Genomic DNA, 26,229 nt, shown 5'->3' with positions numbered 1-26,229 from the left:
TGACCAGTACAGGGCTATTTCCAGCATTATCAAAAAACATTTTGGCATCCTTCGCCTCGATAATAGGTTGGCTCCCGTTTTACCAGCTATCCCACAGGTCACCTTTAAGCGGGCACAAACCATCAAAAACATGTTGGCTCCCAGTAAGCTGAAAACCCAATCACGGGCCCTCCATGACATTAGGTCGTACTTCGACAACAGAACAGGAATTTTCCAATGTAAGAAGAGGGGATGTTTGACGTGTCAGTTCGTTGTTCATGGGTGTGCTTCCATCAGCAGCAAGGGTGACACGTTCAACATCAAACACTTTATCACGTGCTCCACTGAGTACGTGATTTACGTGTTAAGGTGTCCCTGTGGGTTACTTTATATAGGACGGACCATGCGTACCCTACGCAAATGCGTAGGTGAATACCGTAGGTTCATCCAGAAGGGATGTGACAAACACAGTGTCCCCCGACATTTTTCCAAAATGCATGGTAAAGATTTTAAACATTTGGAGGTCATGGCTATTGAAACGATCCCAAAGGGCACACTAACGGACAGCGAGCGTTACTCCCTTTTATGCAAAAGGGAGGTTTTTTGGATATATAAATTTGGTTCCCTGGCCCCCAATGGGCTGAATGAGGAGTTAGAGATCAAAAGCGTGGTATGACACTTGTGCCCCCCAGTGGGTTCCCCATCAGACAGTAGGGACTCGGGATACTGGTTTTATATGTATATATATATACATATATATTTTTTATATATTATTTTTATTGATATGAAATTTCTTCTATATATTGCCCATTGGTGTGGTTCTTGTATGGCCAATTGCGTTTTAGTATAACGGCTATATCCAATTTTAATACTTTTAATTTTATAATGTGGATATAAAGTTCTAGTATGATGAAGTGTTTTTATGTAATTTATTGATAATTTTTAAAGAGATATTTTATATATATTTTTTATAGATTATAGTTTAATATATAATAGTACTCTGATAATAAGCCTTTTACTGTCCAATTATCATTCAGTAATAATTTTTTAGTGTAGTGGTATTTTGAAATATTATGGTCTTAGCATGTGTTGAGACTCTGATAACTAGTTGCAGTAATTATTATCCAATAATATATATTGTATTTATTTATCATTACCATTATTATCATATGTAATTATGGCCATTTATTTTCTTATACAAAGTTGTATTGTCTTTTATGTAGATCCATCCTTAGGGTTGCCATGGGATCCCGCATACATTATTCGTTGCCTTTGTTTTGTTTTCCCTTCCCCTCTTTTCCTTCCTCTGTTTTACCATTAGTTAATTTTGAAAGCCCGCCTATTCTTCTGGCTATATATGCCTTCTGGTTGCCGATCGCTGCAACTTGATAAAGCGCATGCGCGCAAAACATGTAGTTGCGGCAACCAGAAAGCAAGATTGTTGATACACGTGACCAGCCCCACTTCCGGATCGTCACTTCCGGTGACGCGATCCCTACGTCACTTCCGGTTATCGCGGAAGTTGCGGACGACCCGGGGACCCGACACAGGCAAGCTGTATCCATCGTAGGACCATGCGGCGGCCGCGCACAGTGTCCTCCCTCCAGCTGGACAACGGCACCTATGCGCCCCTCGAGGTACCCCACTCTCCATTCCACTATCTATTTTTACTAGCCACCTTTATCAAGTGGGACGCCAGCAGACTCCCAAGTAACATCGGTTACCACCTGCTGTAGGTACATCTCCTTTGGTATCCCACAGCAACCCAAGGAGGTGTAGGATTGTCGGGACTGTCATGGTTTATATTTTAACCCTTTATGATTTCAATAAACACGAGTTACTATACAGAGACACTTTCCGGTCTTTTATCCATAGAGGACAGTTATACATTGACACCAGTGAGCGCCACCATTCTTTACAGTATTGACAATTCAAGCTGAGCATATGATGAACAAATGTATAGGCAGCATTTATCTTTGGGTTGAAGCACAATTTTGTGGTGTGGCGCATTGTGGTAACAGGCATGTAGCCACATATGTGCTTTAGCTTGCAGCTGTAATTGCAGCAAAAGGTGGTTCTACAAAGTATTAACCCGGGGGCTGAATACAAATGCACGCCACACTTTTCAGGTGTTTGTAAATAAAAACTGAAACCAATTTATAATTTTCCTTATATTTCACAATTATGTGCCACTTTGTGTTGGTCTATCACATAAAATCCCAATAAAATACATTTACGTCTTTGGTTGTACCATGACAAAATGTGGAAAATTTCAAGGGGTATGAATGCTTTTTTAAGGCACTGTAAATTGCCTCTATTTGTCCTGGTGATCATTGTCACTAAGAGAGAAAGTAATGAGAAATCTAAAATTTCCAGAAAAGGAGGTGAGGGTAAATTCTACAATGGGGAGACAGTAGCAAGTCTCTAAACTGATAATGCCCCTCACTTTGTAGAGATTTTCCTTTGTTTCCTGTCACATCTTTGGGAAAGAATGTGGAAGGAAATCTCCCTCATGAAACACAGCAAAAATATTAACTTTCAGGGGTTTTAACTCATCCCTACTTCATCTAGAACTCAAAGAGAAGGTTTGTCTATATACCATACATATACTTAGATTGTTTACTGGGTATGTTGCAGTTGTGTCTATATGTCCATGAACAATATACAACCACCTTCAATTGTATGAAATTTAGAAACATGAGGTCCCTAAAGTGGTTGTAAACTCTTATACCCGGTGAAGTGAATAGCCTCAGATGATACACCGACAAATCCTCTTACAAAGGTTTTACTTGTTTATCTGCAGTCTTCTCTTGTCTACACACTTCGAAAGAGCACAATTGTAATAAAATCCTTCTGCATCTGTGGGGAGTACAGAGGTGGAGAGCTGCAGCTTCCTGGACGTTTTCAAAAATGTTCCAATGCCCTCTCCTCATGGGCAGGAAGTCGAGTAAAGGCAAGATGGCCCCCACTCGACTTTATGCCCTTAGAGGACTGGAGCGACGTCAAACGTTACTTCTGCCCAATGGTCCTAAAAGGCCAAATTTTTATTTATTTTTTTACTTTTTTTTTTTTTTTTATTGCTTTTAAGTGTAAATGTGAGATCTGAGGTCTTTTTTGACCCCAGATCTCACATTAAAGAGGACCGGTCCTGCGTATTTCCATTACCAGTGATGTTTACATTCTTTGTAATAAGAATAATCAAAAAAAAAGTGTAAAAATAAAAAGTAAAATACATTTAAAAAAAGATTTCAAGGGCCCCGTCTCACTGAGCTCACGAGCAGAAGTGAAGGCATATGCAAGTCGCACCCACATATGTAAACGGTGTTCAAACCACTCATGTGAGGTATCGCCACAATCGTTAGAGCGAGAGCAATAATTCTAGCACTAGACCTCCTCTTTAACTCTAAACTGGTAACCTGTAGAAATGTTTAAAGCATCACTTATGGAGATTTTTAAGTATCATAGTTTGTCGCAATTCCAGGAGCGTGCGCAATTTTAGAGCATGACATGTTAGGTATCAATTTACTCCGCATAACATTATCTTTCACATTATATAAAAACTTGGGCTAACTTCACATTTCACTGTTTTCTTATTTTTTAATTCAAAAAGGTGTATTTTTTCCAAACAAATTGCGTTTGTAAGACCACTGCACAAATACGGTGTGACATAAAGTATTGCAACAATCTCTATTTTATTCTCTAGGTGCTAAAAATATATATATTTAGTGCTTGGGGGTTTTAAGTAATTTTCTAGCAAAAAAAAGACTGATTTTAACTTGTAAACAACAAATGTCAGAAATAGGCTTTGTCCTTACGTGGTTAATAGTTGCAGCGGGTAGCTCTAATTTAAATGATTTATCTAAATCTGGAAGAATATTTTATCAGTTGGAAATTTTAATTAGGTTCCTGGAACTAATACCTGCACAGCTACTGATGGATGGCAATATCCTGCACACTCACAGCCTGAGAGCCATCTTAAAGGGTTAGCTCTCATTTCCCAAAAAAAACTCCCTATCCAGTTAAGGGACGTCTGTAAATAAAAGCAAGCTCTGCAACTTTAACCAAAGTTAAATAATGCCCTTACTATAGAAGCATACCATTTATGAAGCCTGACTTTAAAACCTCTAGGATGCTGTTAAGGATGTTAGAGAAGCCTATTATTACTGCTCACCTTCACCATCCCAGGAGCGAGCTCCTAAATGCTGAGCTCAGAGCTACTACATCATGGGTGGGAGAGCACATGTGAGGGGGTTTGAAACAGAGAAAGAGCTTACTCACTGTGATGGTGAAGGTGAGCAGTAACACTAAAGTGGGGGAAATTGCTTGGTGCCTCGGGCCAAGAAGTGGGGTGGGACTTTTACGGGCAAGTGAGTTTACACACAATTTATAAAAGATAATCAAAAATGTTTATTTATGTACAATGTTAGGATACAATTATTTATACTTATATCCAGTGCATAGGTGTGCACTGGATATAAGTATAAATAATTGTATCCTAACATTGTACATAAATAAACATTTTTGATTATCTTTTATAAATTGTGTGTAAACTCACTTGCCCGTAAAAGTCCCACCCCACTTCTTGGCCCGAGGCACCAAGCAATTTCCCCCACTTTAGATATACAGGGACGGAGGCAAAAAACTACTACTCTGCTACAGGATCAAAACAAACCCCCTGGTGAGCAGTAACACTAGGCCTCTCTTAGCAGCATACCAGAAGTTTTCCAGTTAGGCTTCATGAGGTACACAATTGGCCTACACCTATAGCACGGGCATTATTCATCTTTGGTCAAAGCTGCCCTATGCCTTTAACTAACCTGGACTAATGACCACACACACCTAGGCTCATGAACACCCACAACTTCTTCCAGAAACTGGCTGTTCCACCCCTAAGCTGACAAATGCCCACCTACTGTATATCACAGATTCTTCAGAAATAGAAGTACCTGATCCTGTATATGGGCCCCCCTGTAGAGGAAGGTGTTGGGACAGGCTGTAGATACAGGTCAGTTGGTTATGCATTTACATTCCAATTCTTGCGTTTTCTTGTCCTATGTTGTGTTGCAACTCCTAGCAACCACTCACATGACACTTATGCCTCGTTTTCACTGAGTGGTACAGTTCGGTACGGTACGCAATTTTTGCCGTTTCCATTGTCAAAAGTTGTGAATGGTACCCTAATTCCGAACGGTACTGTACCACTTTTTTGGGACCCTTTCATTGGGGTACCAAGCACATTAGTGTACTGTACCAAAAGGGTCGAGCTACACTGTTGAGGTACTGTTGAGCTGAGGTACTGGTGTTGGTGATGGAAATGCAAGCCTGATCAAGGTGTACCGTTTGAACTGTACCGAACCGTACCGATCAGTGGAAACGAGGCACATGTGATCAGATAAATGAAAGATTGTATGGCTGGCATAGATTTTTGCAGTTTGCCTTTTGTTCTTAAATTAATATGTATGCCTTATCAACAGAAAAATAACTTGAATCACAACAAAACATGAAGTATGATAAGTGTGTACCGTTTGCATCTTATTATTAATGTCCTGCATGACAAGCGGCCAATTCTTTTCAGAACATAGAAATGTATTCACATCCTGGGAGACCCTGGCACTGGTTAATATGGATAGTTAACAAATAACAAACATTGTAACACTCGATTGGTCATGCATCCCTTTGGACTCTACCGGTCACCCTAGGAAATTGTGTGGGAGAATTTCTGTCCGTTTTCTGATTACGGGTCCTGACTTGTCTTTGTTTAGCAGAACATAATCTGTAGCTGAGTCCTGGAGCTCCCATTTATCTGTGTGTTGCCTCCATACACACACCATGGAGATGAAAGGTATGCTGCTATATATTCAAATATATACATTTTCAAATGTGTGTATACAGTATATAAAACCTTAGCGATGTATCTATCTGGTCTGTGACCTGAATTATAGTCAAAAATCCCAAAAAAAGTTATGTGACAGTTTCATTAAGATTTCCATTTGACTGCTTTTCAGATCAAAAGGAAAGCGAAACATAATTATTTATTTTGTGTTTCTTTTAATGAAAATTTTCAAAAGGTGATTGAAAAATGCTTAATTTTCTTTTTAGATCTGATAAACAATACACCAGAGTTTGCAAAATCAATATATCTGTCTTCTTCTCTGAATGTTTGTAGCTATGTATCTCATCTTGTTTTGTCTGTCTTCCCTTCAAGTTTTTAGTGCATGTGTTGTGGCATTTATGACATTGTTCACCACTTTTGCAGCCTTTTTTGGACTTGTAATGCTTTTGGGAATGGTAAACAATAATGCAGCCACCTGCACTGGATCTGATGCAGACCGAGTATATTACTGCAAGACTTTTCAGAAAGGTGAGTCTGGACTACGCATTGTGATACCCTGATTCATTTAGGTACCATAGATGCTTTCTTTATGGTGTCTCACTGAATGTATTCATTTAGGTACCATAGATGCTTTCTTTATGGCGTCTCACTGAATGTAATAATTTAGGTACCATAGATGCTTTCTTTATGGCGTCTCACTTAATGTATTCGTTTAGGTACTTATAGATGCTTTCTCTATGGCGTTTCACTGAATGTAATAATTTAGGTACTTATAGATGCTTTCTTTATGGCGTTTCACTGAGTGTAATAATTTAGATACTTATAGATGCTTTCTTTATGGCGTCTCACTAAATGTATTAATTTAGGTACCATAAGAGGCTTTCTTTATGGCGTCTCACTGAATGTATTAGTTAAGGTACTTATAGATGCTTTCTTTATAGCGTTTCACTGAATGTAATAATTTAGGTACCATAGATGCTTTCTTTATGGCGTCTCACTGAATGTAATAATTTAGGTATCATAGATGCTTTCTTTATGGCGTCTCACTGAATGTATTAGTTAAGGTACTTATAGATGCTTTCTTTATGGCGTTTCACTGAATGTAATAATTTAGGTATCATAGATGCTTTCTTTATGGCGTCTCACTGAATGTATTAGTTTAGGTACTTATAGATGCTTTCTTTATAGTGTTTCACTGAATGTAATAATTTAGGTACTTATAGATGCTTTCTTTATGGCGTTTCACTGAATGTAATAATTTAGGTACTTATAGATGCTTTCTTTATGGCGTTTCACTGAATGTAATAATTTAGGTACTTATAGATGCTTTCTTTATGGCGTTTCACTGAATGTAATAATTTAGGTACTTATAGATGCTTTCTTTATGGCGTTTCACTGAATGTAATAATTTAGGTACCATAGATGCTTTCTTTATGGCGTTTCACTGAATGTAATAATTTAGGTACTTATAGATGCTTTCTCTATGGCATCTCACTAAATGTATTCATTTAGGTACCATAGATGCTTTCTTTATGGCGTCTCACTGAATGTATTAATTTAGGCACCATAGATGCTTTCTTTATTTATTTTCACTGAATGTATTCACTAGTGAATATGTGCATATTTTTTTTACAGAGTTTTTTGCTAAATGACGCCCTAGGAGAAATAATTCAATAAATTACCAGAACAAAAGTTGACTAATGTCTGTATATTTGCTGTACATTGGCTGTCATTTTTATCCTGATAGTTATCCTTTACACCTCCCTTATATCATGGCATCAGAGCCTGCCAATCAAGTAAAAAAAGACAAAAATAAAATTGGTTGCTCGTTAAATGGAAATTGATAAAGCGTCTGGAGTTCTCATATTGTCAGAAAAAATGAGTTAACAAAAAATAGAATGTTATAATATATTCTGGCTACTTAATTCTTAGTGTAGCATTCACCAAAATATAATTAGCGATAAAAAAAAAAATGTTAAGCATGTATAAGCTTTTTTTTTTTATACAAAGCAGCCCATTAAAAGCACTTTGCAAAGGAAATACTTTAATTGCCAGAAAGCCCTGGTAAATTTATCATACGCTATCATTTGTAGTGCTACAGCTGCTGAGGAGCCATTGGAGTTGATATACAATAGAAATAAAGATGCTTCTCTTAATAAAGTGACCTTAGTAAATAAGGGGACGTGATCCTTTTATTAGTAAACTTTTTAAAGTGAACATTAAATTTACTAAGTCTCTACCCCATATTAAGTCATTTTAGCCCCATTTAGTTTTTAGTTTTTTTTTTTTTTAATTTTTTTTATTTCTCCATATATTATCAAAAGTTTGCTTTATTAGGCTGTTGCTGGAAAAATGCTTGCGCGTATTTAGTGTATGTAAACTCTAACCACCAATTTATTGCTTCCCTATAGTATGGTAAATATATAATTGAAAGCATTGTGTTGTGTTATATCTGTTCAAAAAATGCAAAAAATAGCTGTTCATCCAGCTAGAAATCTTGAAAGTTGACAGCTTCCTGTACTCTCTACGGTTTTTACAGTTTTCACTTAGTATTTTCACTGTCTCGATTGACCACAAAACACCTCCTACTATGTTATGGAGAGGATGGGAGTGTTACTTAAGGCCCGTACACACGTACCGATCGTCGGCATACAAACGTCGGCGGACGAAAGATCTGCCGATTGTACGCGTGTTAGTATGGTGCCTCCGACAGATGTCTGCGCACAATCCGCGGACAAAAGTCTTTCGTGCAAACATGAAAATTTTTGTCTGCGGACACCAGAACGGACGATTGTTCGCCTGTCAGTACAGAATTCGGCCGACAGACCGCAGATTTGCAAGACTGGGCATGCTCAGAAAATTAAAAACACAGGGAAAGTTAACCATTACATGACATCACTTCTGCAGTCAGCTGAAGTCTGCAGACAAAATTCTTGTGCTGTCCTTGTGCTGTCTTTGCACTTTTCAACAGACACCGACATCCCGGGGAGAAAAGACGAACATTTGTATGCCGACGATCGGTACGTGTGTACGGGGCTTCAGTCTTAACAAACTCCCTTCTTAGGAAGACAACACTGCTCCTCCTAGATACAGTATGGTTGTCACCCTAAGACAAGATGTGTGTTCAGAAGTTTAAGGCTTGATTTACATATATGCCAATCGGATGCGTTTTGAACCATTTCTGATTCGTATAACATGAACCAGACTGGCTTTCAATTGGAGCCCGTTGCAGGACGAATTAAAAAAAGGGTCCTGTGCGTTTTTCAGTCCGATTCCGGTGCAATTTCAGTGTCAAATTTGCACCTGAATCATCGTTGAATGGAAACCACACCGGACTCTGCACCGAAACTAAACCAGCATATATGCAAACCCAGCCTAAAAGAATAAAACCATATCAGTCACCACAAGGAAAGGTAAGCTGCAATACATTTAATTATTTTCTTGTGTTTAGATATGCTTTAAGAATTTTGGTTGTGTCCCTCCCTAGTTACTATATAGCTTAATGATTGCTATGTCAACAAAGGTTTCAGCTGTAGCATAGACATGTGCAGTAACTTGATGACAGCATCACCTACAGGTTTATAAGTAGTATTGCAGCTTCCATTTCATTTTGTTTATTTTAGAATAGTAAAAAAATTTTGTGCCAAACTGTAAATATACATATCTTTCAGTGACTATGCTTTGGTATACAACTATTTGGATGGGGTGAGTTTCAAATATTGGATGCTGTGTGATAGACCTGCATGATTCTGGATAAAATGAGAATCACAACTTTTTTGCTTAGAATAAAGATTCCGATTGTCTCACGATTCTCGGCACAACATCATCTTTTACATTATACAAAAAATTGGGCTAAATTTACTGTTCGTTTTTTTTTTTAAATTCATTAAAGTGTATTTTTTTCCAAAAAAAAACTGAGTTTGAAAGACTTCGGCGTGAATACAATGTGACATAAAACATTGCAACAATCACCATTTTATTCTCTAGGGTCTCTGCTTAATATATATATATATATATATATATATATATATATATAAAATGTTTTGGGGTTCCAAGTATTTTTCTAGCAAAAAATACTGGTTTTAACCTGTAAGCAACAAGTGTCAGAAAAAGGCTTAGTCTTTGAGTCTCGGTTCACATATGTGCCATGACAGACTTCGCATGTGATTCGGAGCGCACTGATGTGAAAATCACATGCGATATGTGTGCAATGTGAATTCCGCCATACAGATTGTATGGCTGAATTCGCATTGGATTCGGACCAAAGTTGCACAGGTCCCTTTTTTGGACCCGCACTAGAATTGGATCGCATTGATGTTCACACCTGTGATCCGATTCATGTCCGAACTGACAGTTCGCACTGCAATATGTGAACTGATCTGGGGGTGTTGTTAACTTTGTATTTACACCCCCAATGATTCACATATGGCAGTGTGAACTGCCTGCGAGTTGAATGCGATATGGGAACCCGCAGTGGATTTGCAGGGTACCAGCATTGCATATATGTGAACCGGCACTTAGAGGTAAAACTGCCCTCACTTACAGACAGAAGTTAATTCCTTTGATCTAAAAGAACAAAATGATACAATGTAAAACATTGTGTTTATAGTTCTCTCGCAGCCTTAACAATGTTGATAAACATTTCCCGAAGGGTTTTTTTTTTTTTTTTACGGCTGTGAGTGAGCAGACAGAGAACAGCTTTTTAAGAATCAAGGACTGTTTTAAGATCGTGAGGGGTGAGGGGGGGGGGGGGGGGGGGTGAATCGAGATCACAATTTTTTAACGATTAATCGTGCAGCTCTATTGTGTGACTAATTTTTGAAGGAGGCTTCTGTTTCTGGCTGTGTTTGAAACAGACTTGGTTTATTTTAATGACATCTGGAAGCCATGCTTCTATTTAAATAAGTTATTGCAGGATCACTAATAATATATGTGGAATTTGTTGTCATTTTTGGCTCACATTAGCTCTTGGAAATTCCAGCAATAAGATCGCCCTGCAATAAATTGTTCCCAATATAAAGGTAAACATTACATAATGTGAGGGCATCCTGTAACATTAAAGTTTTCTACAGCTAACACTTTTGCTTTTACTTCTGCATAGATTAGGAAAGGTTAAAACTGTATGTTATGTCTTTTATTAGCATCTATGTATTTAGATTTGGGTACTTAGCCTGTCCTAACCCTTGTTTTATTACTAACAGATTACAGTGAAGGCACCAAGACCCTTATATTTGAAGAAAGAGATGTTGGCTTGATCAATTCCACAGTGTTTTCTGATCCAAAGTTGAAGTCTGTTGTTACCCTCACACTCACAGGAAGTAGAATTCATAGCATTGAATCAGGAGCCTTTGAGCAGTTCTCATCACTGATTACTCTTGAGCTTCAGAACAACAAGTTGACAACTCTATTATCCTCTTGGTTTCATGATTCCACAATTTTGGAGCAGCTCAACGTGGCTGGAAATTTGATTCACCAGTTGCGTCCTGGTATGCTGGAAGGATATTCTGGTTTGAAAGTTCTAAATCTTAGCAGGAATGAAATTAGCAGAATTGAAAGTGGGAGCTTTGCCACCCTTAGCAAACTGTCCTCTCTGGATTTGTCCTACAATAAGATTTCATCACTTGAACGTAAAGTGTTCACTTCCATGAATGCCACTTTAAGATTGCATGGGAATCCGTGGAACTGCTCCTGTGAGCAGAAAGATTTCATACTGTTTTTACAAGGTATTTAAATATGTCAGAATATTTAGATAACCTTTATTTAATTTCTATATACACAATTTGTAAAAAAAAATGTAAAAAGCTGTTTTTCTTTCAATCATTGGCGGACACAGCTCCTGATCGTCATAACCTTTGGATTATACTGCCCCCTAAAGCAGTAGGACACTAGGCAGAAAAAGAATATGGCTAAGCCTATGGGCAGTCCCAGGGGGTATACTCCCTCTGTTTACAATAGGAACCTAGTTCCTTGCTGGGATCTCTCATCCTGGCAACATTTTTCTTTTTAGATAGAATTTTTTTCTCCTGCTTTTTTCCTATGAGATCTACAATCAACTGCCAGACTGGGCGATGGGCTGGATAATGTAGATCCAGTGGTCAGCCCACTCTGGACAGCAGGAGCGTGCGGACCTCAGCTCCACTGGACAGGGGCTGGCCTGCGAACTAAATGCCTTGCGAGGTCGCATACGACCGGGTCTCGGCCTGAGTCGCAGCATTCCTCCTGGCTGACAGCCCCATTTAAATGGCGAGGGGTTCTGTCTGAAGCGGTGCCCACCTGGTTCCTGGTATAGTGAGTAGCTGTCCCCCCCTCTCCTCCTGAAGGGTTTTGGGGTGGACATGGGCCCCTCCTTGGGACGGTCAGATCCCTGGGTTCTCCTCCTTCCCACCAGGCACCCCCCCTTTCATCTGTCTCCCAATCTACCCCCCCTCATAGGAATTCTGGGTCTGTGTGGGTGGTCTGGTCCACCTCCTGGGGTTGGAGCAGGGCACTATGCTGGCGATGGGGACCGAGGGGGTATGCCACCAGCGACTGGACGATTGGCTGTGTGGGTGGGGTTGTACCTGTTGGAGACTTCTGCCAGGCCCCCCTTTTCTGTCTGGGCCTATCCCTGAGGCCTAGGGATCCCTCCTGGGTCCCTAGGAGCCTCAAGGTGGTAGCTTGTGTGTTTCTATGCACGGCGGCCATGTTTGTGTAGTCCGGCAGCCATTTTGCGGTTGTTTGCCATTGCCGTGGGCAGCAATTTTGGGGGTGGGAGCTGATCTTCCCTTTCAAGGGGATCGCCTGTTTGGGGCTACCCTGGATGACATCATTAAAAGTCTCACAGGGGGAAAGAGTACTTTTCTTCCGCAGGCTACTAAGGGCAAGGAACCTCGTCATAGACGTGGGCCCTCCTTCTCAGCTTATAAGAAGGTTTTTTTCGTTCCTTTAGGGGCAACTGACAAGGGCTCGAAGCCTTTCAGGGCCCCCTCTGGAGGATCCAAACAAACCTGGTCTGGCAAGCCAAGAGCAGGCTTCTCCAGCCCTGCGGACAAGGCTCCTTCAGCATCAAGGTGCGCCCTCACCTGTATCAGGGGTGGGGGGATGTCTTTGTTGGTTTCTGGATCCGTAGACTTCCCTGGTACAAGACAAGTGGGTCCACAAAGTGATTCGGTCTGGCTACAAGATTGAGTTTCACTCTTGTCCCCCAGCAAGGTTCTTTCCTTCCAACTTGCGCCTGTCCCCGGACCGTTTACAGGGTCTGTTCGGGGCAGTAGAATACCTGTTACTTCAAGGGGTGATTGTCTCGATTCTGACTTCGGAATGTTTTCAGGGTTTTTACTCAAATCTGTTTACAGTTCCCAGGAAGGAAGGCAAGGTGCCTTCAATCCTGAAACTCAAGGTGCTGAACTGCTTTGTGCAGGTGCAGAAGTTCAGGATGGAGTCCATTCACACGGTGGTGGCATCCCTGCATCAGGGGGATTTTCTTGCCTCTATTGACATCAAGGATGCTTGCCTTCACATTCTATAATGTGCCTGTCACCAGCACTTCCTCCGCTTTGCCGTGGGAGAGGAGCATTATTAGTTTGTGGCGTTACCCTTTGGTCTCACCTCTGCTCCTCGGGTCTTCACAAAAGTGTTAGCCCCGGTGCTAGCATTAATACGCCAACAGGGGATCGCGGTACTGGGCTACTTGGACGATCTCCTGTGAGTGGAGTCTCCTACCGCTCTGTGGAACACCTTGAAATCACCATACAAACTCTGCGGGAGTTCGGCTGGATTCTGAATCTTCAGAAGTCTACTCTGGTTCCATCCACAAAGCTGGACTATCTGGGTCTGACTCTGGACTTGGCCTTGGCCAGAGTGCTCCTTCCTCTGGACAATCTTCAGAAATTGCAGGCTGCAATTTGTCTCCTGCTGTCCAGCAGATGGTCATTCCTCTGTACTTGCATGCGGGTGCTGGGCCTGATGGGGTCTACCTTCGAGGCGGTTCCGTGTGCACAGTTGCATATGAGGTCCCTGCAAAGGGAGATTCTGGCCAAATGGGACAAGACTCCGCACTCTCTGGAAATCAGATCTAGGGAACAAAGGAGTCCCTTATATTGTGTCTTAGTTCTTCGGCTGAGCAAATCCTTTCTCCCCTTGTATTGGACAGTGGTCACCAAGGATGGCAGCCTGTCCGGCTGGGTAGATGTCCTCTGAAAAAATTCTGCTCAGGGGATCTGGACACTGGAAGATGTCCACTGGACACTGGAAGATGTACCGATTAATGTCTTGGCACTCCGAGCGATCAGACTGTGTCTGGATCATTGGACAGATGTCCAGTGTGCACTCAAACGGACAATGCCACGGCCGTGGCTTATGTCAATCACCAGGGGGGCACAATTAGTGTCCTGGCGACTCTGGAGGTAGCCGGCTTTCTAAGGAGGGCAGAACGGTTTGTTCCAGCCCTCTCTGCCGTACACATTCCCAGGGTGGAAAACTGGCAGGCGGATTACCTCAGTCGGCAGGCGCTGGACCAAGGGGAATGGTCCCTTCATCTGGAGGTGTTTCATCAGTTGTGTCTCCGGTGGGGCATCCCCAAGGTGGATCTAATGGCATCTCGGCTCAACAGAAAAGTGCAGAGGTTTGTGGCTCGGTCGCGGGATCCTCTGGCGGACACCACAGACGCGCTGGTTGCCCCATGGGGTCAGTATCGTCTGATTTACTCCTTCTCTCCTCTCAAGCTACTGCCAAGACTTATATGCAGGATCGAGGCAGAAGGGATTCCAGTCATCTTAGTGGTTCTGGACTAGCCTTGCTGGGCTTGGTATGCCGATCTGGTGCAGCTTGTCACCGACATTCCTTGAAAGCTTCCTCTCAGGGAGGATCTGCTGTCCCAAGGACCAATCTTCCACCCTGCTTTACAGTCGCTGGCTTTGACGGCTTGGCTGTTGAACGCCATGTGCTGATGGATAGAGGTTTATCTTAGTCGGTGATTCCAACGCTGTTAAAAGCTTGGAAATCTACTTCTAGGAAGATCTAACATCGTATGTGGATTTTGACCTTCCCTCAATGGGGGGGGGGGGGGGTTTGAACAGAAATTTGCCTGCCTTGACTACCATCAAGGGCCAGGTGTCAGCTTTGGCGCTCTTCTTCAACGACCCTTGGCCACACACTCCCTGGTGCGTACCTTTCTTCAGGGTGTCCGACATTTGGTTCCTCCAGGAGGGTCTCCGTTGCGCCCTTGGGATTTCAATTTGGTGCTTTCAGTCCTCCAGAAGCCTCCCTTTGAGAATCTTTGGGAGATTCCCTTGCTTACGCTGTCTCAGAAGGTCACCTTTTTTGGTGGCTATCACCTGTGCGCATAGGGTGTCTGAACTAGCATCGTTACCCTGTCGTTCACCTTACTTGGTGAATCACAGAGATAAGGTGGTTCTTTGCCCCTGTCCATCGTTCCCCTCAAAGGTTGTCTCTGATTTTCATTTGAATGAAGATATTGTGTTGCCTTCCCTGTGTCTCAGGCCAAAACATCCGAAGGAAATTGCCTTGCATGCCTTGGATGTGGTCCAGGCAATTAGGGTGTACCTGCCAACTACGGAGTCTTTTAGTTGTCCGCTTCCTCTGCGACCATTTGCATATGGATTAGACGGTTATTCAGGCCTATTCCATCAGGGTTCAGGTTCCTCTTTTCCCTGTCAAGGCGCACTCTACTCGGGCACTTAGTGCCTCTTGGGCCTTCCATCAACAGGCGTCAGTGACGCAGGTTTGCAAGGCAGCCACCTGGTCGTCGGTGCAGACTTTCACAAAGTTCTATAAAGCGGTTGTGTTTCTATCTGCAGATGCTTCTTTTGGCCACAAGGCTGCTGTTGAGAGGACCTGATCCTCTTTGAGGGTGTATTTTTTTTTTCTGGTGTGCTCCAGTTTTGATTTAGGTCCTGTTGCCTGTTTGGCTACCGTTTAGCCTTGGACATTTTTTTTCTGTTTCCACCCCTCATGTTTAACACTGCTTTGAGACTTCCCAATGGTTATGAAGAGCTGGAGCTGTGTCTGTCAATGAAGGAAAGAGAAAATGGGATTTTTGAATTACCGTAAAATCCATTTCTCTGATGTTCATTGACAGACACAGCACCCACCCCTCTGTGGAGTTTTAATTCTTCTGACACTGCTTGTAACAAAACTGAGTACCTATAGCAGAGAGAAAGTATACCCCCTGGGACTGCCCATAGGCGTAGCCAGATTTTTTTTCTGCCTAGTGTCCTATTCCTCTAGAGGGCAGTATAATCCAATGGTTATGAAGATCAGGAGCTGTGTCCGTCAATGAACATCAGAGAAATGGTTTTTACGGTAAGTCAAAAATTCAATTTTTCCTTGTCTGGAGCTCTCTGGCCAAATTAAGGTCAGTTAATAGGCGAGACTAGTGGGCTCAATGAGCTTCCTTCTAACATCTGTGGGGGATGGGATCTTTCACTATAGTTTTTTGCTTTATTCAAGACACCTATTTACAGATATAAAGCCATAGTCCTAGACCAGCATTTTGGTGCCTTCAGGTTTCTTTAGGGGTGCCTAGACAAAAAAATTGCCTAAAAAATGTATAAAAGCCAGCAGGTGGCTCAGGCCTAATGTTTGGTTACATAAAGCCACAGGTTTTCATTGTGCGCCATTAAAACCACCTATTCAGCGGCATCCTAACAACCTATGATGTCATCAGTTGATAAGGAGGACGTTGAACACCTCCAGAGCATCCTTGTTTCCCCCTACCCTGCTTCTCTCCATCAGCACTGGGGTCACATTAGCTGAGTAAGGGAGAGAAACTAAGGTAGAAGAGAAACATTGAAATACTTATCAGTACCAGTGTGTTTGCCTTTGTAGTATACATCACCTGTAATGTTGGGTGTCCTACATGTGTGAATGATGCTGTGTTTTGTAAAAGTATTAGTTTCACTTTTTACATTTTAGAATGAGGTTCCTCGAAATTGGGAATAATTTTAAAGGGTGTCTTGACTGAAAAATGGTTGAGAAACACCTTCCTAGGCTAAAAGTGGGAGTTGCTCAATCTGCTTGTATTTGTCTGGATGATGTGATGAGCTGATTAGGCAAGCTAGAAAACTTGTCCTGATCACTATCAACAGCAAGGATCAATTTCTTCCACTCTGCATTGACTGGATGTAACCATTCACCTCAGCCAAGCATTCATGTTTAGTGAGAATCACTGAGCCAGCAGAGGAAATACTGCTGTGTGACCAATGTAGGTAAGACGAAGGGTGATCCTATTTTGTGACAGCTTCTCCAGACAGTGTTAAAGTTTATACCAGCCCCTGTAATGTTTGGTGGAAGCAATGGGTCCAGATATGCCAGGGACATGTAGGAGAGGGGGACTGGACAGATAGGAAAAGGAAACCAGCATATCTGAGAAATGGGGATTTAAATGTGCCTGTCAAATACCTTAGATTATATAAAAAGTAAATTTCGTAAAAAAAATATCAAAAATTTTATTATGTATATATCAAAGGAGTCATATCATATTTGTATTACAGACATATAAATAGTCGCAAAAATCTTTACAATACAGTTGTCCCAGAAGGGTAGTACATGAATGAGTCTATTGCTGGATCAACGCGTTTCGCTTAAGATGCTTCATCAGGGTCCAGCAAGTTTAAATCCCCAATAAATAATGGAATTATACAATGATATAAAATCTAAAAATAGACAATATAATAGTTAGAACATGAAAATGAAGTAGATATACAATTTTAGAAAATGTTGATGATAATCATGATGTTCGTCAGAAAGTATATTTGCGTCAAGTAGTTATAAATTATCATCATAATTATACAAATTTCAGTTTCACAATATCAAGAGAATATACACAGGAATATAAAGGGTTTTAAAAAAGGGGGAGAGGAAGGGTAGATGGGAAAAGAAGGGGGAGGGGGGGAGAGGGGAAGGGAAAACAGGGGGAAAGGATGAACAAGGAAGAACCCTTGTTAGAACCCTTTATATTCCTGTGTATATTCTCTTGATATTGTGAAGCTGAAATTTGTATAATTATGATGAGAATTTATAACTACTTGACGCAAATATACTTTCTGACGAACATCATGATTATTATCAACATTTTCTAAAATTGTATATCTACTTCATTTTCATGTTATAACTATTATATTGTCTATTTTTAGATTTGATATCATTGTATAATTCTATTATTTATTGTGGATTTAAACTTGCTGGACCCTGATGAAGCATCTTCAGCGAAACGCTTTGATGCAGCAATAGACTCATTCATGTACTACCCTTCTGGGACAACTGTATTGTAAAGATTTTTGCGACTATTTATATGTCTGTAATACAAATATGATATGACTCCTTTGATATATGCATAATACAATTTTTGATATATTTTTTTACAAAATTGACTTTTTATATAATCTAAGGTATTTGACAGGCACATTTAAATCCCCATTTCCCAGATATGCTGGTTTCCTTTTCCTATCTGTCCAGTCCCCCTCTCCTACATGTCCTTGGCATATCTGGACCCATTGCTTCCACTATGACTCTATAGGGGAAGGTGCCACTATATTTATATATTCTTTGTTTGGCCATTTTCTCCCCATATAATCTCCCCCTGTAATGTTTGCTGGTCAACACATCAATATGAAGTAAAATATGTATAAATGTACAAAAAGTCAGGGGAATTCTTATACTAAATACTTTTATTACATGTAATAACCGCATATAGTTTTATTTTTTCTTTTCTGCAATAATAAGCATTTATTCCATCTTTTTTCTAATCTTTTGACACCATTCTCTTATGTGTTGCAGAATTAGTTAACGCTTCCAGATTGAATGACTCCACCTTGGTGATTTGCCACTATCCACCAGACCTCAACGGAATGATTGTGTGGAATGTTTCAGAAGTGAATTGTTCAGCCTCCGTTTTATCACCGTCTTCTGCAAAGATTTTTCACCAAATTGTGCTACCAGCTCTATTTGTAGTTTTAGGTGAGTGCATACTTTTGCCGAGACTGATCGGATCGTTGTATTATACATTTTTCCCCTTAAAAGTCTAAAAACATCCCAAAAACAGCTTGAATCAGGTCAAAAAGATATATAGCAAGAACCAATGCTTACAGTTTATGTGAACCGACATCTTGTAAAACATTCAGTTTAAAATTGAATTAGAATGCAGGGCAAAATATTTCTGTGTGTGTATGTATGTATGTATGTATGTGTATATATCAGTGTTGGGGGTAACTAGTTACAAAGTAACTGATTACAGTAACTACATTACTTTTTTTGGTAACTAAGTAAAGTAACTAGTTACAATACTAATATTGGTAACTACACTACTTTACTAGGCTATAGGAAGTAACTACACTACTTTACTAGGCTATAGGAACGCGCTTTCCTGCGTTACCCAAGTCGTGCGATACAATCGTTATTTCGAAGAATAGAGAGGGATGAAGTTTATGACTTTTTGTTGCACTTTATGTTTTATTCTGTTTTTTTCAGGTTTTGTTCTCATGTTTCCTAAAGCCTGTGTTTATACAATAAACTCTATGCAGAAAGACTGTCATGTATCTTCTTCTACACGGTCAATTAAGAAAGAGGAGAGTAAAGTAATAAGTAGTGAAGTTACTTTTCAAATGCAGTAACTAGTAAAGTAATCTCATTACAATTTACAGAAGTAACTAGTAACTAGTTACATTTTTTGAGCAACTACCCCAACACTGGTATATATATATATATATATATATATACATACAGTGGATAAAAAAAAAAGTCTACACACCCCTGTTAAAATGTCAGGTTTCTGTGATGTTAAAAAAATGAGACAAGGTAAAAAAGATAAATCATTTCAGAACTTTTTCCACCTTATGTGACATATAAACTGTACTGTTGAACAACAAACTGAAATCTTTTAGGTGGAGGGAAGTATAAATAAAAAACGAAAACAATATGGTTGCATAGGTGTTGCACACCCTTAAACTAATACTTTGTTGAAGCACCTTTTGATTTTATTACAGCACTCAGTCTTTTTGGGTATGAGTCCATCAGCATGGCACATCTTGACTTGGCAATATTTGCCCACTCTTATTTGCAAAAACACTTCAAATCTGTCAGATTGCGAGGGCATCTCCTGGGCACAGCCCTCTTCAGATCACCCCACAGATTTTCAATCGGATTCAGGTCTGGGCTCTGGCTGGGCTATTCCAAAACTTTAATCTTCTTCTGGTGAAGCCATTCCTTTGTTGATTTGGATGTATGCTTTGGGTCATTATCATTATTTTTACCTCACCCCCCCCCCCCCTAAAAGATTTCAGTTTGTTTTTCAATTTAGTTGTAGTTTATAGGTCACATTAAAGGTGGAAAAAGTTATGAAATTATTTATGTTTGTCTCATTTTATTACATCACAGAAACCTGACATTTTAACAGGGGTGTGTAGGCTTTTTATATCCACTGTGTGTGTATATAATATATATATATATATATATATATATATATATATACATACAGTGGGTACGGAAAGTATTCAGACCCCCTTAAATTTGTCACTCTTTGTTATATTGCAGCCATTTGCTAAAATCATTTAAGTTCATTCTTCTTCCTCATGAATGTACACATAGCACCCCATACTGACAGAAAAACACAGAATTGTTGACATTGTTGCAGATTTATTAAAAAAGAAAAACTGAAATATCACATGGTCCTAAGTATTCAGACCCTTTGCTCAGTATTTAGTAGAAGCCCCCTTTTGATCTAATACAGCCAGGAGTCTTTTTGGGAAAGATGCAACAAGTCTTTCATACCTGGATTTGGGGATCCTCTGCCATTCCTCCTTGCAGATCCTCTCCAGTTCTGTCAGGTTGGATGGTAAACGTTGGTGGACAGCCATTTTTAGGTCTCTCCAGAGATGCTCAATTGGGTTTAAGTCAGGGCTCTGGCTGGGCCATTCAAGAACAGTCACAGAGTTGTTGTGAAGCCACTCCTTCGTTATTTTAGCTGTGTGCTTAGGGTCATTGTCTTGTTGGAAGGTAAACCTTCGGCCCAGTCTGAGGTCCAGAGCACTCTGGAGAAGGTTTTTGTCCAGGATATCCCTGTACTTGGCCGCATTCATCTTTCCCTCGATTGCAACCAGTCGTCCTGTCCCTGCAGCTGAAAAACACCCCCACAGCATGATGCTGCCACCACCATGCTTCACTGTTGGGACTGTATTGGACAGGTGATGAGCAGTGCCTGGTTTTCTCCACACATACCGCTTAGAATTAAGGCCAAAAAGTTCTATTTTGGTCTCATCAGACCAGAGAATCTTATTTCTCACCATCTTGGAGTCCTTCAGGTGTTTTTTAGCAAACTCCATGCAGGCTTTCATGTGTCTTACACTGAAGAGAGGCTTCTGTCGGGCCACTCTGCCATAAAGCCCCGACTGGTGGAGGGCTGCAGTGATGGTTGACTTTCTACAACTTTCTCCCATCTCCTGACTGCATCTCTGGAGCTCAGCCACAGTGATCTTTGGGTTCTTCTTTACCTCTCTCACCAAGGCTCTTCTCCCCCGATAGCTCAGTTTGGCCGGACGGCCAGCTCTAGGAAGGGTTCTGGTCGTCCCAAACGTCTTCCATTTGAGGATTATGGAGGCCACTGTGCTCTTAGGAACCTTAAGTGCAGCAGAAATCTTTTTGTAACCTTGGCCAGATCTGTGCCTTGCCACAATTCTGTCTCTGAGCTCTTCAGGCAGTTCCTTTGACCTCATGATTCTCATTTGCTCTGACATGCATTGTGATCTGGAAGGTCTTATATAGACAGGTGTGTGGCTTTCCTAATCAAGTCCAATCAGTATAATCAAACACAGCTGGACTCAAATGAAGGTGTAGAACCATCTCAAGGATGATCAGAAGAAATGGAAAGCACCTGAGTTAAATATATGAGTGTCACAGCAAAGGGTCTGAATACTTAGGACCATGTGATATTTCAGTTTTTCTTTTTTAATAAATCTGCAACAATGTCAACAATTCTGTGTTTTTCTGTCAGTATGGGGTGCTATGTGTACATTCATGAGGAAGAAGAATGAACTTAAATGATTTTAGCAAATGGCTGCAATATAACAAAGAGTGAAAAATTTAAGGGGGGTCTGAATACTTTCCGTACCCACTGTGTGTATATATATATATATATATACACACACACACTTTTTGGGGCACCTGCCTTTACATACACACAAACTTTAGTGGCATCCCAGTCTTAGTCTGTAGGGTTCAATATTGAGTTGGCCCACCCTTTGCAGCTATAACATCTTTAACTCTTCTAGGAAGGCTGTCCACAAGGTTTAGAAGTGTGTCTATGGAAATGTTTGACCATTCTTTCAGAAGCGCATTTGTGAGGTCAGGCACTGATGTTGGATGAGAAGGTCTGGCTTGCAGTCTCCACTCCAATTCATCCCAAAGGTGTTCTATTGGGTTGAGGTCAGGACTCTGTGCAGGCCAGTCAACTTCTTCCACCCCAAACTCGCTTATCCATGTCTTTATGGATCTTGCTTTGTGCACTGGTGCACAGTCATGTTGAAACAAGATTGGGTCATCCCCAAACTGTTCCCACAAAGTTAGGAGTATGAAATTGTCTTGGTATGCTGACGCCTTAAGAGTTCCCTTCACTGAAACTAAGGGGCCAAGCTTATCACAAACAATCCTACACTGTAATCCTCCCTCCACCAAATGATTTGGACCACAAAGCAAGGTCCATAAAGACACGGATGAGCTAATTTTGGGGAGGCCTGCACAGAGTTCTGATCTAAACCCGATAGAACCCCTTTGGGATGAATTCGAGTGGGGACTGAGAGCCAGACCTTCTTGTCCAACATCAGTGCCTGACCTCACAAATGCACTTCTGGAAGAATAGTCAAACATTCCCATAGACACACTCCTAAACCTTGTGGACAGCCTTCCCAGAATAGTTGAAGCTGTTATAGCTGCAAAGGGTGGGCAAACTCAATATTGAACCCTACGGACTAAGACTTTTGACAATATAGTGCAGCCTTTTTCAACCAGTGTGCCCAGGCACACTGGGGTGCCTTGAGGTTTCTTCAGGGGTGCCTTGGCAAAATGCCTAAAAAAAATACCAAAAATTGTATACAAGCCAGTCTGAGGATGAAGCCTGCCTTTTAGTTACACAAAGTCACAGGTTTGATTTGGGCACCATTACAACCTTCTAACTGCCGGCATCCTAACGACCAATGGCCTCAACAATTAATAAGGAGGATGTCTGTCTCCTGCATAGCATTCTTCTTTGACCCTTCCTTGCCCCTCTCCATCAGTGTTGGGGTCACTGTAGCTGAATGATTGAGAAAAACTGAGGGAGAAGAGAAACACTGGAATACTAGTTAGTACCAGTTTGTAAAAGTGTATTTGCTTTGGAAGAATAAATCACCTCTAATGTTGGGTGTCCTACGTGAGGATGTTGCTGTGTTGTGTTAAACTATTCGAATAGTTTTTACATTTTAGAATGGGGTGCCTCGAGATTATCCATAAATTTTAAATGGTGCCTCAACTGAAAAAAGGTTGAGAAACAATGATATTGTGTGTGTGTGTGTGTGTGTGTGTGTGTGTGTGTGTGTGTGTGTTCACAAAAGTGAGTACACCCCTCACATTTTTGTAAATATTTTTTTTATATCTTTTCATGTGACAACACTAAAGAAATGACACTTTTCTACAATATAAAGTAGTGAGTGTACAGCTTGTATAACAGTGTAAATTTGCTGTCCCCTCAAAATAACTCAACACACAGCCATTCATTTCTAAACCGCTGGCAACAAAAGTGAGTACACCCTTAAGTAAAAAAAAAGTTCAAATTGGGCCCAATTAGCAATTTGTCCTCCCCGGTGTCATGTGACTCGTTAGTGTTACAAGGTCTCAGGTGTGAATGGGGAACAGGTGTGTTAAATTTGATATCACTCTCATACTGGTCACTGGAAGTTCAACATGGCACCTCATGGCAAAGAACTCTTTGAAGATCTGAAAAAAAGAAAAGTGCTTCCAGCATTGCTGCAGAGGTTGAATGGTTGGGAGGTCAGCCTGTTAGTGCTCAGACCACACCCTGTACACTGCATTAAATTGGTCTGCATGGCTGTCTTCCCAGAAGGAACATAGAAACATAGAAACATAGAATGTGTCGGCAGATAAGAACCATTTGGCCCATCTAGTCTGCCCAATATATCTGAATCCTATGAATAGTCCCTGGCCCTATCTTATATGAAGGATAGCCTTATGCCTATCCCATGCATGCTTAAACTCCTTCACTGTATTTGCAGCTACCACTTCTGCAGGAAGGTTATTCCATGCATCCACTACTCTCTCAGTAAAGTAATACTTCCTCATATTACTTTTAAACCTTTGCCCCTCTAATTTAAAACTGTGTCCTCTTGTGGTAGTTTTTCTTCTTTTAAATATGCTCTCCTCCTTTACCGAGTTGATTCCCTTAATGTATTTAAAAGTTTCTATCATATCCCCTCTGTCTCTTCTTTCTTCCAAGCTATACATGTTAAGGTCCTTTAACCTTTCCTGGTAAGTTTTTTCCTGCAATCCATGTACTAGTTTAGTAGCTCTTCTCTGAACTCTCTCTAGAGTATCTATATCCTTCTGGAGATATGGCCTCCAGTACTGCGCACAATACTCCAAGTGAGGTCTCACCAGTGTTCTGTACAGTGGCATAAGCACTTCTCTCTTTCTACTGCTTATACCTCTCCCTATACATCCAAGCATTCTGCTGGCATTTCGTGCTGCTCTATTACATTGTCTTCCCACCTTTAAGTCTTCTGAAATAATTACTCCTAAATCCCTTTCCTCGGATACTGAGGTCAGGACTGTGTCAAATATTCTATATTCTGCCCTTGGGTTTTTACGTCCCAGGTGCATTATCTTGCACTTATCCACATTAAATTTCAGTTGCCAGAGTTCTGACCATTCTTCTAGTTTTCCTAAATCCTTTTCCATTTGGCGTTTCCCTCCAGGAACATCAACCCTGTTACATATCTTTGTGTCATCAGCAAAAAGACAAACCTTACCATCGAGGCCTTTTGCAATATCACTTATGAAGATATTAAACAAAATTGGTCCCAGTACAGATCCCTGAGGTACCCCACTGGTAACATGACCTTGTTCTGAATGTTCTCCATTGACCACAACCCTCTGTTGTCTGTCACTCAGCCACTGCCTAATCCACTCAACAATATGGGAGTCCATGCTCAATGACTGCAGTTTATTGATAAGTCTTCTATGTGGGACAGTGTCAAAAGCCTTACTAAAATCTAGATATGCAATGTCTACTGCACCTCCACCGTCTATTATTTTAGTCACCCAGTCAAAAAAATCTATAAGATTTGTTTGACATGATCTCCCTGAAGTAAACCCATGTTGTTTTTCATCTTGCAATCCATGGGATTTAAGATGTTCCACAATCCTATCCTTTAATAGGGTTTCCATTAATTTGCCTACTATTGATGTCAGACTCACTGGTCTATAGTTGCTCGATTCCTCCCTACTACCTTTCTTGTGAATGGGCACGACATTTGCCAATTTCCAATCTTCCGGGACGACTCCTGTTACTAATGATTGGTTAAATAAATCTGTTAATGGTTTTGCCAGCTCACCACTAAGCTCTTTTAATAATTTTGGGTGTATCTCATCAGGACCCTGTGACTTATTTGTCTTCACTTTAGACAGCAATCTTAGAACGTCTTCCTCTGTAAAGACACATGCATCAAACGATTCATTAGTCATCCTTTCAAGTGGAGGTCCTTCTCCTTTTTCTTCTGTAAAAACTGAACAGAAGTATTCATTAAGGCAGTCGGCTAGCCCTTTATTCTCTTCTACATACCTTCCGTCCTTTGTTTTTAATTTAGTTATTCCTTGTTTTAATTTCCTTTTTTCATTTATATATCTGAAGAATGTCTTATCCCCCTTTTTCATAGACTGAGCTAGTTTTTCTTCTGCCTGCGCTTTAGAAGTTCTTATAACTTGCTTGGCCTCTTTCTGCCTAATCTTGTAGATTTCCTTATCTTCATTGCTCTGGGTTTTTTTATAATTACAAAATGCTAGCTTTTTATTTTTAATGATTTGGGCCACTTCTGCTGAGTAACACAGTGGTCTCTTCCTTTTTTTGCTTTTACTGACAAGTCTAATGCAATTTTCTGTTGCCTTCAATAATGCACCTTTTAAGTAGTCCCATTTCTCCTGGACTCCATGTAATCCGTACCAGTCTGATAAGGACTCATTTATGACTAATTTCATTTTTGAAAAGTCTGTTTTTCTAAAATCTAAAACTTTTGTTTTTGTGTGGTGTGACTCTTTCACAGTTCTTATATTAAACCACACTGACTGGTGATCACTGGATCCCAAGGTTTCGCCTACAGTGACATCATATACCGAATCCCCATTTGTGAATACCAGATCCAAAATGGCCTCCCTCCGGG

General features: G+C 40.7%; 1 protein-coding gene across 1 annotated transcript in view; it reads left to right on the top strand.

Annotated features, from left to right (window-relative positions):
- Nucleotides 1-6,210: 6,210 nt before the first annotated feature.
- The window catches only part of LOC309559821 (uncharacterized protein), a gene marked incomplete at its 5' end in the record, with an annotated part of 43,655 nt that continues 23,636 nt past the window's right edge, over nt 6,211-26,229 (top strand). The window contains 3 exons of the mRNA XM_082263255.1: nt 6,211-6,340; nt 11,014-11,535; nt 18,590-18,769. Of these exons, the coding sequence (XP_082119381.1) occupies nt 6,211-6,340; nt 11,014-11,535; nt 18,590-18,769 (832 nt within the window). The remainder of the gene's footprint in view (nt 6,341-11,013; nt 11,536-18,589; nt 18,770-26,229) is intronic.

Source organism: Pelophylax lessonae, assembly GCF_965119305.1.
Source record: "Pelophylax lessonae genome assembly, chromosome: 7".
NCBI classification, from domain to species: Eukaryota; Metazoa; Chordata; class Amphibia; order Anura; family Ranidae; genus Pelophylax; species Pelophylax lessonae.
The sequence above is the reverse complement of the archived record's forward strand: the minus strand, read 5'-3'. Positions and strand labels throughout refer to the sequence as shown.